General features: G+C 43.6%; 1 protein-coding gene across 5 annotated transcripts in view; it reads right to left on the bottom strand.

Moving 5' to 3' along the window:
• The window catches only part of TTC7B (tetratricopeptide repeat domain 7B), a 248,341-nt gene that overhangs the window by 160,394 nt on the left and 65,914 nt on the right, over positions 1–22,033 (bottom strand). For 4 of the 5 annotated variants that reach the window (XM_046007995.1, XM_046007989.1, XM_046007990.1 and 1 more), the window contains one exon: positions 6,698–6,819. The exons of the other annotated variant lie outside the window; for it this stretch is intronic. In XM_046007995.1, coding sequence (XP_045863951.1) covers positions 6,698–6,819 — 122 coding nt within the window. The remainder of the gene's footprint in view (positions 1–6,697; positions 6,820–22,033) is intronic. 5 annotated transcript variants of the gene reach the window in all.

The following is a 22,033-nucleotide window of genomic DNA, read 5'->3' as shown; positions in this document are numbered from 1 at the left end:
TCTGGAAGCCTGGTATGACCCATCCTGTGCTCACAGAGCTTGCAGACGACCCAGAACTCTAACACATTGTTAGTACACTTGAAAGCAATTACCTGTCCCCTAGAATTCATGCCCCGTAATTCATCACTGAAAGTGACCTTGGAGTTTCATAATTAAAATTGACAAAGATGTCTTTGTTTCCATACTAACAGTTCTGAAGGGATTAGCCAGACCTAGTCTATACTTAAACAGAGAAGATTTGGCTGATGATTTGGTTACATAAATAATTACATCTAGACTGGCTTTTAAAAGTCCTGGTTTTCTAACTGTAGCGTATTCGTTCCAGCTCTGCGGCTCAGTGCTCCACTTTCAAGAACAGGGTACAACCTGGGCATGGTCCATGTGGTCCAAGTAGTGAGAAGTGGGACTGGGAGTCAGAAGGAGGAGGTGCAGGTCCCAGCTCTGCCACCAACCAGCTATGTGGCTCTGAGTAAATCATGCGGCCTTATTGACTGACCGTTTTCCCAACCAAAATGTAAACTCTACAGGGGCAGTGACTGGGTCTCACTTGCTCTCTTAGAAGAGTGTTTGGCTCTAGTAAAGGTTCTCGATAAACATTTATTAAACGATACTGCACATGATTTCTCTGGATCTTAGACTACTCATCCAGAAAGGGCAGTGATCGAAACAAACGTGCTCTGACAGATTCTGTACCCCACCATCAGCTCAACGATTCTGGAACTTCTCCTCCGTGGCGAGATGATTCACGGGACATGCTCCGCACAGACAGCGAGGCTGACCAGAGTCTTCCACACCCAGTCGTGCCTCTCTCCCGCCTCGCAATGCATTCTACCACCCTGGACCCCTTTCAGATTCCGAAGCACATCAAGGTCTTTCCTGCGTCAAGAGCTTGCACATGCTGGACCCTCCGCTTGGAATCCTCTTTCTCCTGCTCTCAGCAGGATTACCTCCTGCTTGCCGTCACATCCAGGGCTCTGGGTCGCCTCCTCAGGAGGCCCAGCCTGACCACCTACCAAGCAGGTGCCCTCTGTGATCCGCACGCCCTGGACCCATTCATTCCCTGGCATACATTCTAATTTGTAATAGTATCATCAGTTTCCTGGCTTATTGTCTGTCTCCCTCAGTAGATGGCATCCTCCCTGAAAGCCTGGACCGTGTCGTCTCTTCTATTTGCCAACGTAGCACCAGGTACAGTACCGGCCACATAGGGGAATTCAACAAATACTTGTCCAGTGATTGGTCAAACCCACCGTGTGCCGGGTGCTCTGCTGAGAGGTTTATATAAAATCCACAGATCTCTACAGAAACCCTCACTCCATCTCCTCATACCCTGCAGGATATATACAACGCTGAGTAGGGCTCTAACTGCACACATCTACCCACTATCTGGGAGGGGGCCCTGGCTTCCCTAATCAATTCACATCAACAGGATGAGCGCCCTTCACCGAAGCTTTACTCCAGCTTCGCTGCCCTTTCCAGATCGTGCAGCTGTGTCCATACGGCAGCTTCCTTATTTGCTTTCGTGGCAAGCTGAACTCGCCCGGTCAGCACACACAAACTATCCTGAAACTGCTCGTTTGCACCCTTAATTCCCCATGGGGCTGTGTGTTGTAGCAAGGCAGGGACTTTGCTCCTCCTCCTTGCTGCTGCCTAGGATAGGGTCCAGTACCTAACACGCAGGCAAGTCATCCTCGTTACATGATGAACAAATGACCTTCCTGAATGAAGGAATAAATGGGCCTAGCAACTCGAGCTCACTTCGGTCAGCTAAAGTGATCAGGTGTTCTCCTATGATTTACTGCTTTATACAACAGAACTGCATTACCTACATTTCCATCTAAACCTTTCCTTCTCTCCGACTGTCTCCTAAAATGCAGGCCCATTTCCTTCTAATCTCTGAATCTCTCTCAAAGACTATTCATGGACAGAAAGCTGATAAGTATTAAATGCTTCCTGGAAACGTGTCTGAATTCTCTATTACTTGCATTTGACTTACACTATAAAAAGTCACGTGCAGTTTAAAATGTGAACACTTCTTACCACTGCGGGAGGGAAGACAGCCAGAATGCTAGAATGCACAGGCCAAGTCCAAGCTGCTCTGGAGCCTGGGGAGCTAGCACGGGGACCCCCCTCGCTTCCTGGCTGGCCCCCGCCCCATGACCACGTGGGCTGGCTGCTGCGGCTACTGTCTCTGGGACAGAAACATAGGAAGCGCCCTCCTCGGCAGCCGCTGGGACACTGCGGGCTCCATGGCCCCTTTTTCGGCCTGCTAATTCTAGGCCATATCAAGCAGAGCTGAAGAGTCATGAAAGTCAACAAAATTACCAAGGAAGTCTGGGGATTTTTAAAGCCGGTGCACAGTGGTGATCAGTGGTCTGTTGGATTGACTATAAAAACTCCCAAAACTCCCCTCTACATGACTTTATTCCCCGGCCTGGCACTGAGCATCACAGGGCAACCAGAGTCTCATGGCACCCCCTGACTTCTGCCTTCTCCAGGTCGGGGTCTCCTGGGCAGAACTCCATCATGTACCCCAGCAAAGAGTACGACCCACGGGCACGTCTCCCAGGAGGTACGGGGCATTGGCCTTTTTGTTTTAATGTATCCGCACCCTCCCTGAATTAAAACCAATTCGGAGCCAAGGAAAACACCGGCTGCCATCCATTTTGCCCAGCCAGTGCATCTGACAGGGCTGACAAGAAGCAAAGTTACTTGAAATGTCCTTTGCCACCCTTTGTTGAGAAGAGTTGGGCAAATATTCCTAAACCAGCACGCAGACCGTAACTGGCACCCCAAACCTGAGCTTCCTGGAAATTCTGGCCGTAAGGACTCCAGTGAGGAGTATCATTTCTCTTCCCCTTCGAAGGCTGAGGGGAGGAGGGTGCCTGGCTCACTCAGTGGGGAGTATGTGATTCTTGATCTCAGGGTTGTGAGTTCAAGTCCCACACTGGGTGTAGAGATTATTTAAAAATAAAATTTTAAGAATCTTAAAAAAAAAAAAACAACAAGGCTGAGGGGACCCCCAGGCTGAAGCCATCTCTGGGCACTAGCTGTGCTGCCCAGCAGACACCCCTCGCTACCACATGAGACCGGTCACCCCACCTCCTTTCTCTGGCGCACCGGCAAGGTCTTCAGTCATTAGCACTAGGCCACTCAACCAGGACACATCTTGAGCCGAGCTCACCTAAACCAGCAGTCGAAAATAAATGTCCTTCCCTGAAAAATGTGTCATGGAGGCTCAGCAATCAAATGAGTGATGGGTGCTTTGCAAACTCCCACTTCCACTGGAGGCCAACCTTCACTTAGTCCCGTCCTGCTGGAAAGTTGGCCAGGCATCTGCATCCCTGGAAACGACAGCTGGGCGCCCACTACCTGCCTGATGACTTGCAAAGTGCTTCCACACATGTTGTCTTGTGTCTCAGCTCTGCGATTGGGCGGGGGGGTGCTAGACCCATTTTACAGATAAAGAAACTGAGACCGAGTGAGGAGAAGGACTGGTTCCAAATTGCTCCTCTTCCTCTGAGTGCCTGCCTGGGCAAGGCCACTCCAGAAACCCTTGGAGCTTGTGTCCCAACCCTCTGAGGCTAATATACTCTCATTTTCCCCTCAGCAAAGCTGAGCAAGAGGGTTTTTTTCATCCCTCCCAGGCTTATTCCTGCTACCCAGAGGGACAGGAGAGCTAGACACGAAACAGAAGTGGCTCGGTGGGGCTCGGATGGCACAAGGCATTCTGCAGAGGAAAAGGGGAGGAGAGAGAAGGAAACAGGATCTGCGGCGTGCACTGGATAAGATGCAAGGAAAAGTGGGAGGAGAAAACCCCAATCGACAGCACAGGCTGGGAACCATCCCTGGCAAGGTTCACCCTTGGGTCCAGTGCCTCGGTGAGGCAGGGTGACGACAGACCACTCACTGTCGGAGGGTCGCACCCAGCCTCTGCACACACAGCCTTTCCCCTGAGTAGAGCAGTGCTGGGAGGACGGATGGCAGATCCTAGCAGCCAGGTCACCGTGGGCACATGGGGACAACACTAGTCATGGCGCCAGCCTCGCAGGGCACCAGCGCCCGGGAGAGAGCCGATGCTGTGGGGATCAAGGACGATGAAGGAAGAGCCTTGATCTGGGACTCGGGTGCTTTCTGAAAGAGACTCGAGTTCACTGGTTTGGCACGTACTCTTGGGAAAGATGGGAGGATTATAAAAGAATAAGATTAATTACGAAAACTCATTAAGTCCTCAGGGATGACAACTACGAAGGTGAAGCTGAAGACATCGAAGTACATTTCTAAAGGCAAAGATGGGGCTTTATCAATTCCCATCTCTTATCGCAAAGCTCTTCTATAGCCCATTTCCTTAATCCTTGCAAATCAAACCCTGTCCATGACACCCTTCCAGATACAGATTTCTAAAGTGCAGAGGGGCACCTGGGTGGCTCGGTCTGTTAAGTGTCCGACTCTTGGTTTTGGCTCAGGTCATGATTTCAGGGTTGTAAGAGCGAGCCCCATGTCGGGCTCCGCGCTGGACATGGAGTCCACTTCAGATTCTCTCTCTCCCTCACCCTCTCCTCCTTCCTGCTACACATGTGCTCTCTCTCTCTCCAAAAAAATAAATAAAAATAAAAATAATTTTAAAAATAAAGGAAAACAAAAAGGAGCAAACACATCAGAAGACCGGATGTGGGAAGCCACTGGTACTTATGGACAGCAGCTACCTCCAGATGTCCCCACCTACTCCACAGAGATCCCAGCTGTGAAAGTCCATTGACAATGACCCAGGCGTGGCTCTTGGGCCCCGAGAAATCCACTGCTCTAAGTCAGGCAGCCTGGAAGCACTGGATATGTCCAAAAGTTCCTGCTGCTTTCTCTCCTTTCATCCATAGTCTGTGGTCCCCAAACTGGCCTTTGCCTCCATCTACCTCAAAGTAATCTCTCATTCCAGCTGCAAAGGACGTGGTAGCTAGCAGGAACCCTCTAGAGAAGTTGGCCAATCCTATCACTGGTCTTTGAAGCCGTAAAAAGAGTGAGAGGACAAGAAAGGAGGAAAGTCTTCAAAGTTAAGCAGTCCCTTCACTTTGGCTACGTCAATGGGAATCTCCTTGAACTTGGGTAAAATAAAAAGAGAAATGAGCCGCTAAGCAATTCCTGGCATGTAATCAGTCTTCTAGGGCAAACCTGTCATCATTATTTTTTAGTTGGATTCCAGTGGGCAGCCAACATTTCAGGGCAGGAGGTCAGAGCCCAAGAGGACTAGCTTCTTCCTCTCAATGAGTAGGCTTCAGATGAAAATAAATTATCCAGCCCACCTTTACCAATCTTAAAATCCAAAGCATTTTCAATAGAAGTAGTGGTTTGGCACCCCTGAGAGCCCCAAGCGAATGCATTCCTCCTGCCTCTGGACTTGCATATGGGAGTCAAGCACAAACACTTACAGGTTAGAGGAAGAGAGAGCAAGGTTGGGGTTCCTCTGTGATGACAACCATTATTGTCAATAGGGAGAAGAAACAAATCACTCAAAAAAAAAAAAAAAAAAATCACGTTCACTCCCTTCCCCCTCTATTTACAATGCCATAGGAAACAGAACTAAAAATTCAGCTTGGAGGACATGCACTATTGCTCAGATGATCCCAATCCATGGCAGGTGAGATCAAACTCAAGAGCATCTTCTTGGCCACCAAGGCCTCAGGCCAATCCAAACCTTGGGGTGTTAGTGAGACCCTTCACACGCCATGTTGATCTAAACCAATAGCCTTTGGAGCCAACCAACAATTTAACGGGATTTGGAAAGCATTTACCAGCAACAAATGAGAAATGATTGCCCATGTCTCTGAGCCACTGGGCAGAAGAAATGCTACTTCCATGAGCTACGCCCCAAGGTTTGATGCTCTTGAAAATGAAGAGGGAGCAACTCCACTGTTCATTTATCCAAAGGCTGGGACTCATGTCCCCTCTGTGGTTCCAAGCATTACTGGACTATTTCTAGAGGAAGGGGAACAGGCCTACAAGGAGCTACGGAGAAGCCAGATACCTACTGTGGGTCTTCATGCACATCTATCCTGCAGCACAAGGTCAAAACAAGGGACAGCTGAAGAGATTTGGAAGACAACCATCGCATTTCTCAAAAATGCAACACAGAAAGGAAAACAAACGTCAAATGTATCAGAGAGCTATCCCTCACATGTTGATACACTTTCCTAAACCCTTCTCGAAAGCAGCTCAAGGGAAAAGTGTGCCCGGGTGACAGCAGAGCCACACTCACTTTCCTGAAAACTGCTAGAGATTTGGCAGACCCAATTCTCTGAACTGAGACACCAACCGGAGATGACCCCGGGTCCGGGGATTTCCAGGTCACTAACTCCTCCCCCAACCAAAGGGGTTGGCCTTGGCCTCCACTGCCCAGGAGAGGGGGTGTGGCACAAAGCTGACTCCCCAGAGACCCACCCACCCAGCTGGTGCTTCCAACCTATGACTCCAACTCACAAAGGGACCCTCCTTCCTCCCTTCTCCCACCTTCACACTTCATGGCAAAGGGAGAGAGCTGGGGGAGAAGGGACAAAAGAGCCTACATTTATGATTTTTAAAAACTCTTCCAATCATAGTTCATATTTAAAATTCCTCTGATACAATAGCTAAACCGGAGATAGCATGGTGAGGCTTTCTACTTTCCTCCTTTAGGAACCTGAGTTAAAAAACGAAGAAGGCTTACCCATTTTTGAAATAGAGGACATGGGCTCTCTGAAGTCCTGTTTCTAGGAAAAAACCTAGTTCTTGATCGTGGGGAGCAGGGCCAGGCTTAGGGCTTCTGTTTTGAATATTGGTAAGTATTACCTGGAAGGGGAGAAAATCGGAAAACTAATCAGATCCACATCCAAGCCTAATCCTTTCAAACCACATCTCTAAACGCGCTACACGACCTGACGGATCAGCTTCCTCGTGCCAGCATCAGTGCATGGGGACCAGTGCAGAGGTGGGCGCGAAGACTGGGAAAGCCGGGGTGTGCCCGCCTCTCCTGGCACAGAGGGCTGAGGACTGAAGGGTGCTGAGGGGTGCACAGTGCCAGTGGAAGCACTGAGGCGGAGGGGCTCTGCAGGTGCCAGGATGTGGCCAGAGGGGCAGAGTGAGTAAGAAACAGGTCCCGGCAACAGGCAGCCTGAATAGTCACTGTCCACTGATGGGCGAGGTCACGGACAGGTGGGCCAAGGCTCCAGCCCTAAGTAAGCTTGATGAACCCAAGGAAAGCTAAGATGAGAAGCGCTGTGACTGGCACTGGCCCCGAAAATCCCCAGAGAGGATGAGCTCTCTAGGCTTCAAAGCCAAGGCCTATGGACTCTCAAGGGGACCGCGGAGAAAAACAAACTAAACTCTCTCTCTCCCAAAACTTGATCTTTTGTCAACAGATGATGAGCTTGTAAAGGTCTAAACGTTTAGCCCCACAAGAAAGACTGCCAACGAATCAGGAGAAAGACCTTCAAGTCGAGTGGGTTACAGAGAAGTGTAAACACATGTCTACTATTAGAGGCTACCCACTTTATACTGGCAAGTGAAATAAAGCATTTATCAAACAGAAGCTCCTTGTGGCCCATTTAAAAACCCTACACGTGTTCTCCAAACATGTTGTCCCCATCTGCTAAAAGTCAGCAGCCCTTCAAAGACCCAGCTGTAAGCCAAAGCCCAGACACTCTGGAGGTCTCAGAATTATTCTCCATGTTGAGTTGAAGCAATTGCTGGTGCTCTAACTTTCAAGCTTCGGGAAAACAGCAAAGAAAGTGCACAATGAACAGATGTTGTGGGATGAAATCCAGGTGGGCAACCCTTGCATTTGAACTACATCCCAGCATCTTATCAAAACTGCCTGGCTCCTTCCCGACTTAGCACTTGGCTCTGCGAGTGCTAAGCAGTAGGTGTTCCTCCTACCCCTGCGAACTGTCATTTTGGGCTTTACTGCAGGCTCCTCCCTAACACATCCTCCAAGGGCTGCACATGCAAACAGCGCGGTCTCCTGTAAGTCTCTTTCAGGATGATCTCACCCATAGAAATCTCTGAAGCCAGTTCCCAAAGTTATCCTCTCTACTGCAGACTTTCCTTCCAAACACTAGACTCATACATTCAACTGCTTCCTTGTCATCTCCACTTAGAGACCCAACACTTAAACTTTTAAAAAAATTAGCCTTCATTTGCTTTCAAGAATAGTTTTTAATTTTTAAAAATGCTGTGATTACTGTAAAGCAAAGCCAGTTCGGTACAGCACAGAAAGAAAATTAAAAATCATCTCAAAATTCCACCGCACAGAAATAACCAGGAAACATTTATTAAACAATAATTCAGGTATCTCTATACATATGTATCAAGGAAAGAAAGGTAAAAGTCATTTTCCAAAAACTGAGATTGTGTTTTGTATGCCAGTTTTAAATGGAAACCATTATATTTAATTTAAATTAAATTTAACAGAAGAAACGAAAATGTGACCAAAGTAATCACTCAACTTCAGAAAAATGTGTTTTTTTTTTACACAGGGTCATTAAAGGTATGGGCATTTGTCTTAGTTAAAAATAAATCTTGTATTTGTTATATGTATATATGCATGTGTGTGCATGGAGAGAGTACAGATGTAGATACAGATATATTTTAACAAATTAAGTCTTTTGCTCCATAAAAGTGAGATGTCTTACCACTATTTAGGTTTTCTTTAATTTCTTTCAATAGTGATTTGTAGTTCTCAGGGTATAAGGTTTGCAATTCTTTTTATTATTCCCACGTATTTTCATCTTTTGATGCTATTATAAACGAAATTGTTTTCTTAATTCCATTTTCAGGTTGTTAATGTAGAGAAATATAAGTGTAGTTTTTATACCAACCTTGTATTCTATAATCTTGCTGAAATCATTTACTAGTTAAAATAGGGTCTGTAAGTGTGAATTCCTTAGGATCTTCTATATACAAGACCATGCCATCTGCAGAGATAGTCTTACTTCTCCCTTTCAACCTACGTGTCTTTTATTTCTTTATCTTGCCTAATTGCATTGGTTAGAACCTCAACTACAATACTGGATAGAAGTAGAGAGAACAGACATCCTTGTCTTGCTCCTGATCTTAGGGGGGAAATATCCAGTCTTTCACTATTATATATGTTGTTAGATGTAGGTTTTTCATAGGGGCCTTCTATCAGGTTGAAGATGTGAACTTCTATTCCTATCAGGAAAGGGTGCTGGATTTTGTCAAATGCTTTCTCCACATCTACTGAAATTATCATTATAATATGGGTTTTGTCTTTTATTCTACTGACACATTAATTGATTTTCACATGTTAAGTCAGCTTGCATTCCTGAAATGAATCTTGCTTAGTCATGGTGTATAATCTTTTCTATATGTTGTTGGATTTGGTTTGCTGATATTTTGTTAAGGATATTTGCATCTATATTCATAAGAGATAACAGTCTCATAAAATGAGTTAGGGAATGTTTTCCTCCTCTTCTGCATTCTGGAAGTTTTTATAGTATTGCTGTCATTTCTTACATAAATGTTTGGTAGAACTCACCAATAAAGTCAACTTGGCCTGTAGTTTTCTTTATGGAAAGGCTTTTAACTACAAATTAAATTTCTTTAATAGACACAAGAATATTTGGTTTATTTATTCCTTCTTCAATGAACTTCAGTAGTTTGTGTCTTTCAGGGAATCTTTTTTTTTTAAGTGATCACATTTTTAAAAGAATTTTTTAAATTTTTAAAAGAAAACCTTTTTTTTTTTTTTTTTAAGATTTTATTTTTTTAGGGCACCTGAGTGGCTCAGTTGGTTAAGTGTCTGCCTTTGGCTCAGGTCATGATCTCAGGGTCCTGAGATCAAGTCCCATGTCCAGCTTACTGCTTCTACTTCTATGCTCGCTCTCTCTCTCTAAAATAAATAAAATCTTAAAAAAAAAAAAAAGATTTTATTTTTTAAGTAATCTCTGTACCCGACATGGGGCTCAAACTCACAACCCCAAAATCAGAGTCACATGCTCCACTGACTGAGCCAACCAGACACACTCCTTCCCTCGCAGCCTTTTTTTTTTTTTTTAAGATTTTATTTATTTACTTGACAGACAGAGATCACAAGTAGGCAGAGAGGCAGACAGAGAGAGAAAGAGGAGGAAGCAGGCTCCCTGCTGAGCACAGGGCCCGATGCAGGAACCGAAGGCAGAGGCTTTAACCCACTGAGCCACCCAGGTGCCCACCCTTGCAGCCTTTTAATGTTTATGAATCTATGGTACCATCTCCTCATCTTGGGTGTTGATAATTTGTGTCTTTTCTTTTCTTCTTGTTCAATCTTGTTAATAGTTTACAAATTTTATGGATCTTTTCAAAGAATCCATTTTTAGTTTCACTGATTTCCTCTCTTTTCTATTTCATTGATTTTTGTTCTGATCTTTATTATCCCCTTCCTTTTTGCTTGGTTTGGCTTTAATTTGTTCTTTTTCTAGCTTCTTAAATTGGAAATTTAGACCATGGATTTGAATTTTTTTTCCTTTCTAATACACATTTAATGTTATAAATTCTTCTATATATTTTGTTTTAGACATTTTTTAAAAGATTTTATTTATTTACTTGATAGAAAGAGATCACAAGTAGGCAGAGAGGCAGGCAGAGAGAGAGAGAGAGAGGGAAGCAGGCCCCCTGCTGAGCAGAAAGCCCGATGTGGGACTCGATGCCAGGACCCTGAGATCATGACCTGAGCCAAAGGCAGCGGCTTAACCCACTGAGCCACCCAGGCGCCCCTGTTTTAGACATTTAGAAGCTCTATTATTAGCTACATAGACTTTTAGAATTACCGTGCCTTGTTCATTAATTGACCCCTTTCTAGTGTAACTTCTCCCTTTATCGCTTGAAAATATTCCTTGTTCTAAATTCTACTCTCTGATGTAATAATCACCCTAGCTTTGTTTTGATTATTGTTTACATGGCATATAATTTTACTTTTTGTCAACTTATATATTAATTTTAAATTGTTTTCTTATAGATAGCTTATATTAGGGCTTGCATTTTCATCTAATCTGAAAATCTCTTCCTTTTAATTGTTCAGACCATTTACATTTAATGTAACCACTGACATGATTGGAACCATCTTGTTTGTTGTTTTTTTATTGTCCCATCTGTTTCTTTTTTCTCTCTCATTCTGCTTAAAAAAAAAAAAAGATTTTATTTATTTATTTGATAGAGATCACAAGTCGGCAGAGAGGCAGGCAGAGAGAGAGAGAGGGAAGCAGGCTCCCCGCTGAGCAGAGAGCTCGATGTGGGGTTCGCTCCCAGGACCCTGGGATCATGACCTGTGCCAAAGGCAGAGGCTTTAACCCACTGACCCATCCAGGTGCCCCTCTCTCATTCTGCTTTTTTGATTATTCCATTTAATTTCCACTAATGACCAGTTAATTATGTTTGTCTACCTGTCCATTTACCCATGCCCCCATCCTCCATCTCTTGGCTGCCCAAAGGTATATAATATAGCTCTTTAGTTTATCACGGTCTATGTTCAAATAATATCACACCAATTCATATATAGTATAAATGCTTTGTAACAATATACTTACATTTCTTCCCCCATCTTTTGTGCTTTGGTTGTCACACATCTTACTCCTATTGTATATCCCACAATATGATGTAACTATTATTGGTTTAGGTGGTCAATAATATTTTTTAAAAATTAAAGATAAGAAAAAGTCTTTTATATGTATGCTCACTGTCACCATTTATGATGATCTTCATTTCATTGTATGTATCTTTATTTTCTTCTGCTTGAAATTTCTTTAACATTTCTTGTTATGCAGGTCTGTTGCTAATGCATTCGTTCAACTTTTGTTTGTCCTATTAAAAAAACAAAGTCTTTGTCTTCTTTCTTCAAAGGTGTTTTGAAATTTTTCATCCAGTACTTTAAAGGCATCTCTCTGATGTCTTCTAACTTGCATAGTTTTTAATGACAAATTTGCTGTAACTATTAGCTTTTATTCTTCTGTATTTAAAGTTTCATTTTCTCTGGCTTCCTTCAAGATTCTGTCTTTGATTTTCAATAGTTTAACTACAATACATCTAAGTGTAGGTTTTTGTTTATCCTGCTTGGGGTCCTCTGAGATTCTTGCATATGTGATTTGTTGTGTTTCAGTAATTTTGAAAAACTCTAAGCCATTTTGTCTTCAAATAGTTCTTCTGTTTCAGTTTCTCTCTCTTCTCCTTTATGGACACCAAATACTTATTTTTTCTGTATTTCTTGGATGCTCTGTTTTGGTTTTTCCCCACTCTTTTTTTTTCTTTTTGTGTTCCTATTTGAATCATCTCTACTAACCTACCTTCAACTGAAAGATTTTTTCCTTAGCTGTGTCCAGCATTCTAATAAGCCATCAAAGAATTTACTTATCTTGGGGCTCCTGGAGAGCATGTGACTCTTCATCTTAGGGCTATAAGTCTGAGTCCCATGTTGGGGAGGTAGAGATTACTTAAAAATAAAACCTTTTATTTTAAAGATTTATTTATTTATTTGAGAGCGAGCGAGCGTGCACACACGCATGAGAATGGGGGAAGGGGCAGAAGAAGAGAATCTTCAAGCAGACCTCCTACTGAGCTTGGAGCCCAACATGGGGATCAATCCCAGAACTCACGAGATCATGACCTGAGCCAAAACTAGGAGTGAGATGCTTAACTGACTGTGCCACCCAGGTGTCCCAAATATGAAATCGTAACAAAAAAAAAGTTTCATCATCTCTTATATCATGTTTTATCATTTCTAGCATTTCAGTTTTACATTTTTATAGTTTTCATCTCTCTGCTAAAATTTGCACATCTTTATGTATGTTGTATACTTTTTCCACAATATCCTCTAACATACTATTTTTTTTAAAGATTTTATTTATTTATTTGATAGAGATCACAAGTAGGCAGAGAGGCAGGCAGAGAGAGAACGAGGAGGAAGCAGGCTCCCTGCTAAGCAGAGAGCCCAAAGCGGGGCTCAATCCCAGGACCGGTTTCATTTTGTTTATTGCTCCTCGCAATAGTTTGTGTGTGCGTTTGTATATATCTCATATTTTTCAATTCAACCCTGAAGATTTTGTGTAGAGAATAAGGATGAGGTAAATAATATTTATACCTGAAAATGGGCACCTCTTTTCATCTATAAGGCAACAAATGTGGGGGACTGAGTCAATCCAGTCAGTAGTTGAAGTTGGGCTAGGCTTTGCTGTTTCTATAATTACCTCCAGTACACCGCAGACTTCAAAGTCCTCAAGCAGTGGGCTACTGACTTGTGCTTACTGTGGGACCAAGGATGTCAGAGGGGTTTTCTATTTTCAGCAGTCCCTGTATGCTTGGGCTAGAGGCGACTTCTCTCCAAATTCATGCCCCTTCCCCAGCAGTATTCTACAGTTACTTGTTACTTGGTGCTGTGTTTGTTACATGGCTGGTGGTGGGAGGGAGAAATTCTTGGGTTTTTCTGGTCCAGCCTCAGTCTTAGGAAGGGCCTATATACCTAGACCTCACGGATGGGGCTCATCCTCAAGGGGCCCTTTCTGGGCCTCTCCCTCCTAGCTCCTAGAATGGCTTCTGGGGACAAGAACCACCTAAATTCCACTCCCAGGAAAACTCTAAGCATGAGTAAAGCTCCTAGAAGCCCAGGTTCACCCCAAAACATAATTTTCTAGTTATCTCATCTTAATAACTAACACCATCCTCCCAGATGCCCAAATCAGACCCTGGGTAGGGGCTAGGGGGGTAAAGTTTGAAACCCTGACACTCTCTAATCTATTACTACGTCCCTCCTAATTATTTCTCAAATATGTCCATATCTATCCATTTCTACAACCATTACCTTCATGGAAACTACAATCACTTCCTGTGAGATTTCCACAATAGTCTCCTAAATGGACTCTCCATGTCATCTCGTGCTCCTTTTCTTCCTTCCCACTTTCCACAAGCAGTCTGAATAACTTTCTGTAACACAAACTGGGTCATGCTGCCCTTGTGATCTTTCTCACACTTCAGGTGTCACCTTGATTGTCACCCTGTTGGAAGGGCCTTCTCTGGCCACCTAACATCACATAGGCCTCTCTATTATTCCCTCTCCCAGCAGCCCATCCTATTCCTTCACTGCATTTATCAGTGGTTTTTTTTTTTTTTTTTTTTTTTATTGATTACTGACTGTCTCCCTCTGTGGTGCTGAAACATCCACAAAGTCAGGGCCACATCTATTTCACTTACTAGTAATGTTCAATGTCTACTGCAATATTTGGTGCAGGGTAAGCATTCAATATACATAATAAATGAATGAAATACATGATAAATGAATGAATGAATGAATTTGCAAGACCGACCAAAAATGTAGGGAAAAAAGCAGTAAGAAAGTAAGCTACTCTGCACTAGGCACTATGTAGGCACATAGGCTCTCTGATTTATTCCCCCACAAAAAGCCACTGAGATCCGCACTACTACCCTCGCTGCACTGAAGGAGGAAGTGAAGCGTTGTTGCACTGGGTGAGTCCTCAAACTGCATGGTAGCAAGTGTTAGAGTCAGTGCTGAAACTCATGTGCACCTGACTCTGCAGTCCAGCTCCTTCCCCTTTGTCCCATCAGTCTGCCTTTGCTGGCAGAACAAAGCCCAAAAGACAAAAAGTCAGAGCTGCCAGGATGAGGTTTTAGGTTATAAATGGGAAGAATGGGGAAGATACAAATGGGGAGGCAGAGAGAAAAGCTTAGCTCAGGGTTTAGCCTTAAGTCTAAACATCTTGGATTTCATCCCTTCTTCACAAGGCGCCTCTAACACATGGGCCTGGGCAGGGGCACTGTTTCGCAGTGTCAAAGCCACCACTTGTTCTGAGGATAAACACTTCCCTGCAACAGGACTGCCAACAAGCATCCTTAACACGCACGGCCTGCTTTGGCAAAAGCATATATGCAGTGACTAAGGAAGCACGGCAGCAAGAGGGGCAAAGACTTTAGGTCCAAAGACCCAGGTTCAAGGTCAGGTTCTGATACTCCTCACCACTTGCGGACTTAGGACAATTCCTTCAATCTCAGACCTTCACAGTCCTCATCTGTGTAATGGGGATAATATTTACCTGATAAGATTGTTACGAATTGTAAGTGGGAAACTTAATGAGGATATAAACATTATAATCCTTAATGACTGGTTTCAACAGTCATTAAGTTGAATGTTAACCAACTGTGCCTGCGTGGCTCAGTTGGTTAAGTGTTGGCTCGGGTCATGATCCCAGGATGCTGGGATCGAGTCCTGCATCAGGCTTCTTACTCACTGGGGAGCCTGCTTCTCCCTCTGCCTGCTGCTCCCCCTATTTGTGCTCACTCTCTCTTTCTCTGGCAAATAAATAAAATCTTCAAAAATAATAATAATAATCCTTAATGGGGATATACTAAAGAGTTACCTTCAAGTAGGAACAAAAAAAACTTTTATTTTTTAACATGGTTTTAGAAAATCTGGAGATAGGAAAAAAGAATCTGGAGATAGGGGGGCGCCTGGGTGGCTCAGTGGGTTAAAGCCTCTGCCTTCGGCTCAGGTCATGGTCTCAGGGTCATCGAGCCCTGCATCGGGCTCTCTGCTCAGCGGGGACCTGCTACCTCCTCTCTCTACCTATTTCTCTGACTAATTGTGATCTCTGTCTGTCAAATAAATAAATAAAATCTTAAAAAAAAAAAAAAGAATCTGGAGATAGGGAGATAAAATGGAAAATATGAGATAGGAAGGAATAACAAAAATCATTCCTCTGCCACATATTCATACTCTTAGAAAAATGAAAAGAATGAACTCTACTTTTGTAGAACTCAGCATTGTGGCTAATATTCCTATGTCTTTACCCTTGTCAGCCTTCACAATTCAGCTCAGGTGTCCTCTCTTTCAGGAACCATCCCTGAACTACCAGGCTGGTCCACCAAGACACTTCTCTGGGCTTTCAGAGTCCTCTGAGTGTTTATCACCAAAGCATGGCCCACACTGGTTACAGGCCTGGGTCTTTGTTAAATCATGTGTTTCCTAAGGACAGGCTCTGTGGCTTTTTCATTCCAGTGCCCCTGATATCAAGCACAGTACAGAACATTGACAGCACTCAGTAGGGGCGCCTGGGTGGCTCAGGTGGTTAAGCGTGTGTCTTCAGCTCAGGTCATGATCCCAGGGTTGGGATCCAGTCCTGCATTAGGCTCCTTGCTCAGCAGGGAGTCTGCCTCTCCCTCTCTCTCACCCTTACCCCTGCTCATGCTCTTGCTCTCTCTCTGAAAAAAAAGGGACTCAACAAATGTTTGTGTAAGTGAATTAAAAAATCAGAAGCATTGCTATATATGAAAATATAATTTAAAAAATAATGATCCTATTTATAAAGCAATACAAATAGAAAAATCTGGGAATAAAATAAACCTACTAAAATCTGTGAAACAAAAGGTCTTGCAAAATGGAAAGAGATATCATGGTCATAGACGAGTGAAGACTAAATAAAATTCTCCAAATTATGTATAGGGTTCATAAAATCCAACCAATCCCAACAGGATTCTTCTAGAACTCAAGAAAATTATTCTAAAATTCACCTTCAAGTATCATCAGAAAAGAACCAGGGATATTCTGAAAAATACGAGTGATACGTAGTTACAATCCTTTTAGATGTTGAAACCAGTCATAAAGTATTTATTGAACAGTGTCATACTGATACAATATAATATCAGCTGAACAAAATAGGAAAGCCAGGAATTACTACTGTATCTAAAATTTTATTAAATTACTTAAAATATATGATGGCAAATGTAAAAAAACAGAGATAAGATCATCTTAAAGTGGTAGTGAAATTTGAGAAAAACATTTCATTTAGAGTCGTATCTAGTGTCGCACAACAAAATAAATCCCAAGAAGATTTGGAAGTTAAAAGTTGTTTTGAAAATATGGAAAAGGATTGAAAATTTTTTAAATCTTAGACGGAGTCTATCCTAATTATTTCAGCTTTAAAACAATGAAATAAATGTAAAAAAAAATGAGGTTAAACTATATACAGATTTTAAATATATGAGCAACTTAAAAATGGAAATTTAGTGACTAAGAAAATACTCAGAGCAAATATGATTAAAGAGTTAACATATTTATGATGTAGACTTTATTCAAATTGTCAATGACTTCACCCAAAAACCGGACAGAAAGTATACACAGACAAGAATGGAATATAACATAAAGTTACCATATGACCCAGCAATTCCACTCCTAGGTATATATACCCAAGAAAAATGAAAGCATTGTCCACGCAGAATCTTATATATGAATGTTTGTTGAAGCCTTATTATAAGAGCCCAAAGGTGGAAGCAACCCAAATGATAAATGATAAATGATAAACGATGAATGGATAATTACACCCAATGTAGCATATCCATAAAATCGCATATTATTTGTCAGTAGAAAGAGATGCAGCATTGGGACATGCCGAAGGAGCCAGTCACAAAAGCCATGATGTATGGCTTTATTTGTATGAAATGTCAAGAATACACAAATCTGTTCAGACTGAGGGAGATCAGAGGTAAATGGAGAATGAGTGCTAGTGGGACAGGGTTTCTTTTTGGGGCAACAAAACTGTTCTGGAATTAAATATCGGTGATGGTTGTATGACTCTAAATATATTAAAAAGTATTGAATTGTGTACTTTAGATGGGCGATTTGTATGGTATGTGAATTCTATCTCAATAATGCTGTAATTCAAAAAGAAATGAAATACAACCCAGAAGCAAACAGATGGGAAAAAAATTCACCCTGACTGATAGTCAAAGAAACGCAAACCAAAATTGCAAGCAAGGCACCACTGTCACCTAACAAACCAGCAAAATAACATTTACATAATAGCAGCCCCGTCAAGAGGGCAAAGCGACCACTATCCCCCTACACCGCGCCAAAGGGAGATGTTGGCATGACTCATAGCAAGCAAACGGGACACAATATGTAGTTAATGAGAATGTCAAAAATACCTCCACTTGTGGGAATCTGCCCTTGGGAAACAATGACAGCAAGGGGAGAGTTACCCGAAAGAAGGCAACATCAGCATTATTTACAACAGACCGGACCCAACAATAAGGTAATTATATCATAGAGGCCATGCACTTGATGAAATAGTGTATCTCCACGAAAACATTTTTAAGCGTTGACATAATGTTGAGTGAAAAAAGACAGACAACACTCTTTAATGCTATAAGATTATGAGGACAAAGACTAACCAAGAATGTATGAAAATTAAAAGAAGCTACTGGTCTTTTCTGGTTTCCAGACTTTTCTAACTCAGTTTCAAGTGCGTGTGGCCTCCCATCCCAGTCAGTCAGATGGCAGGCCTGGAGTCAGAGCGCATTTACTGGCTGGTCACTGGCTTGACATTTCTTCAAGGAAGAACCTGGTCCCTGCCACTTTGGCTCGAGTGGAGAGGGAGGGAATGGAAAGGGCATGGAAGGCAGAATCTTCGCCTTTATTTTGTCTCACACGTGAAAGTCCAAAACATGGCTATGTGGAGCCACTGAGTCATACCCCACCTCTGCCATCAGCAGCACCGAGCACTTCTCCTGGGACATCTCATTTGAATTCAAGTGCACCTGAATCTCACCCACCACCAAGTCTGGCACCTCAGCTCTGTGGCTGCAAGTCCCCCCAACAGCAAGGAGGAGAGGAGGCCAGGGCCTGGCCACGCTCACCAGGGAGCGACTCCCCGAAGAACAGAGGAATTCCAGTGGGGCCCAGCAATATTTGGGGACCACCTGTTTCTCCTCAAAACTTTAGCCCTAAAACTGCCCGTCAAAGTCGACAGGTAGCCCATCATTGAGCATTCACTTCTTCTCTAAAATCGGGTGTGGAGAAGTGAACTGTCGGCAGAAGGTAAAGTTCCAGCCTGGCAGGGCGTCTGCTCAGGACAGCCATAAGCAGCTGCTTGGCTGCTGCCTGCAAAGGACAGAGACGGGATGATTTCATTTGCCAAAAGCAGGGCTCAGAGTATGATATTCAAGAGTGAAGTCATCGTTATTCCTATCATGGCACCACGAGAAGCTCCTTGTGGGGCAGGTAACTTTATTTACCGTTGGCATGACACCACCATCTGAAGAGAAACAAATCAAGGACAGCCTCTGTCATTTCTAATCTAACTCAATTTGTCTGATTAAATTGCTGTATATGCACAATTTTGGAAGTATCTTTTATTCCCCTTCAGAGAACAAACTATCAGAGAAAATTAGATGGCTCTATAACCCTAACAGAACAAGAACAACACTAAATAAATAGTTAATTGCCCTGCTTTTGTGTATTCAAATTTTCAAATATTTCAAATATTTCAAATATTCAAATTCGTGTATTCAAATATTCTTTGGTCCTGCTTCCACCTGCAGACAGAGGTGGGGGGGACAAGAAGACATGGAAATTTCCTATGGCAGCGGGCTCATGAATTCTCTAGCCCCAGACAAATGAGGCAATATTAGCCCCCCCATGAGAACAGGAAGCTGCACCACACAGAAATACACAACTGGACCAAGGTCGGACAGTCGGGGGGTAAACAGAAGCCCAGAGCCCAGATATGACATGGAGACTCTGGTGGGGTAAGATGCTGTCCCATCAGCATCTTCTGCACAAGAGAGGGAAAACCAAGTTCTCCCGAGAAAAAGTACTCTGTAAATATTCCATTAAAAACTATTTAAGGGCACCTGGGTGGCTCAGTGGGTTAAGCCGCTGCCTTCGGCTCAGGTCATGATCTCGGGGTCCTGGGATCGAGTCCCACATCGGGCTCTCTGCTCAGCAGGGAGCCTGCTTCCCTCTCTCTCTCTCTCTGCCTGCCTCTCTATCTGCTTGTGATCTCTCTCTGTCAAATAAATAAATAAAATCTTTAAAAAAAAACAAAACTATTTAACATTGGGGGGGTGCCTCGGTGGTTCAGTGGGTTAAGCCTCTGCCTTCAGCTCAGGTCATGATCTCAGGGTCCTGGGATGGAGCCCCACATCAGACTCTCTGCTCAGCCGGAGCCTGCTTCCCCCTCTCTCTCCACCTGCCTCTCTGCCTACTTGTGATCTCTCTCTGTCAAATAAAGAAATAAAATTAAAAAAAAAATTAAACGCCTGGGTGGCTCAGCGGGTTAAAGCCTCTGCCTTCGGCTCAGGTCATGATCCCAGGGTCCTGGAATCGAGCCCCGCATCAGGCTCTCTGCTCAGTGGGGAGCCTGTTTCCCCATCTCTCTCTCTGCCTGCCTCTCTGCCTACTTGTGATCTGTCAAATAAATAAATGAAATCTTAAAAAAAAAACACAAAAAACAGCATGTTCCTAATGTTCTACCTATCTGAAATCTTCTAAGATGAGGAAAGAGTCCACTGGCAGGTGACCCAGGTACAGAACATGACAACAAAGCTAACATTTACCTGTTACTAACCACATACCAGGAAGTACGTTAATTAAGCCAGTCTATCCTCACCATAGCCTGATAGCAGTCACTACTGCTACTTTACAGATGAGGATCGTGTGGTGGCACAGAGAGGCTGAGCAACTGGCCCAAGGTTCCACAGCTAAAAGGTGGCAAATCCAGGATCTTGACACTGGCCATCACTCTACCACAGTGCTCTGCTCCCTCTCACAGCTTAAGTTAGCTGCCTCAAGGGTCAGCCAAGGTCTCCCTCTTTCTGAAGAGTTATTGTCCTTCAGGAAGCAAAGAGATCTGTCATCAAACATCTCCACTATTCAGAGAATGGGGCTACCTCAGAAACATGATTTTGTGGCTTCAGATCATGAGAAAATACTGACCATGACACTCCAATCTGTCCTCAAAAATTCTCCCCCGATTTTTTTCTTGCTAGTGAATGAAGTTAAGAACCAATACTAATAAGTAAAATGCCAAAGGTCCTGGCCAACAGAAGTTTCTTCACTATGGAATGGCTGGGAAATGGAGGGAAACCAATGAGCAATGGCCTGTCCCCTGCAGAACCCATATAGGAACAGAGTGTGCGGGATTTTCTAGATACAAGGCTTGCCTACCCAGAAAAACAAAGCACTATTTACCTAGGCTTGTCCCAGTCCATTACTTCTTTCAGATTCTATTTCCCTAACATTTCTGGTTTTATTTATTTACTTATTTGATCTATTTATTTGACAGAGAGAGAGAGCAGAGGTGCACAGGCAGTGGGAGCAGTAGAGAGACAGGGAGAAGCAGGCCCCCCACTGAGCAAGGAGCCTGATGCAGGGCTTGATCCCAGAACCCTGGGATCATGACCTGAGCTGAAGGCAGACACTTAATGACTGAGCCACCCAGGTGCCCCACATTTCTGTTTTTAATTTAGCATAATTCTTAAAAGTTATTTTAAGTTCAAATTAAAAAAAAAAAAAAGGCCCAGGTGGTATCTTCTACATAGCACCCCCGCCCCCATCTTGCCTCATAAAGACCATGAACACCCACCAAGCCCAGCAGTCACTTAAGGAAAGTGGTTTTTCTCTTAGACTTCCCATGAATCAACAAATGGCTTCTTGAGCACTTACTACAGTCAAAACAATTAGTTGGTTCAATTAGTCTTTCCCAGTACTAATATCCCAGCTTGCTGGACCTGGCGATGCCTGAAATGGTCTCCCATAAAGGAAAACTCACACTGGAAAATCGGAGCCAGAAATGTGAAAATCATCTCTACCCTCTAGGACTGTACCCAAGCCTGAGGCAGCTTCCTCACACTACCAAGAGCAATGGCTCGCTTGGCCAAATGGAGCGCTTTCTGCAGGCAAGGGTGTGGGAAACGACACAGTGTACACTTGTGTGCAGTGGCCTGGGATAAGGACATGAGTGGGCCCTGAACTCAGTGTCAGAAGAGTTCTAGTCCTAGCTTTGGTCCTAACTTCTATGTGTCCTCCCTGTCTGGGCCTCCATTTCATCTTCAAATCTGACATCCTCTGACACTGTCTCCCCAAAACCGCACACAAAAATCTCTTTTAAATCCTACGATCAGGGGTACCTGGGTGGCGCAGTTGGTTAAGTGTCTGACTCTTGATTTCCACTCAGGTCACGATGTCAGAGTTGTGAGATCGAGCTCCAGGAGGCACAGGATCGAGCAC

The sequence above is a fragment of the Meles meles genome, chromosome 6 (genome assembly GCF_922984935.1).
Source record: "Meles meles chromosome 6, mMelMel3.1 paternal haplotype, whole genome shotgun sequence".
Lineage (NCBI taxonomy): Eukaryota > Metazoa > Chordata > Mammalia > Carnivora > Mustelidae > Meles > Meles meles.
Note: the sequence above shows the minus strand (reverse complement) of the source record. Positions and strands in the feature narration are given on the sequence as shown.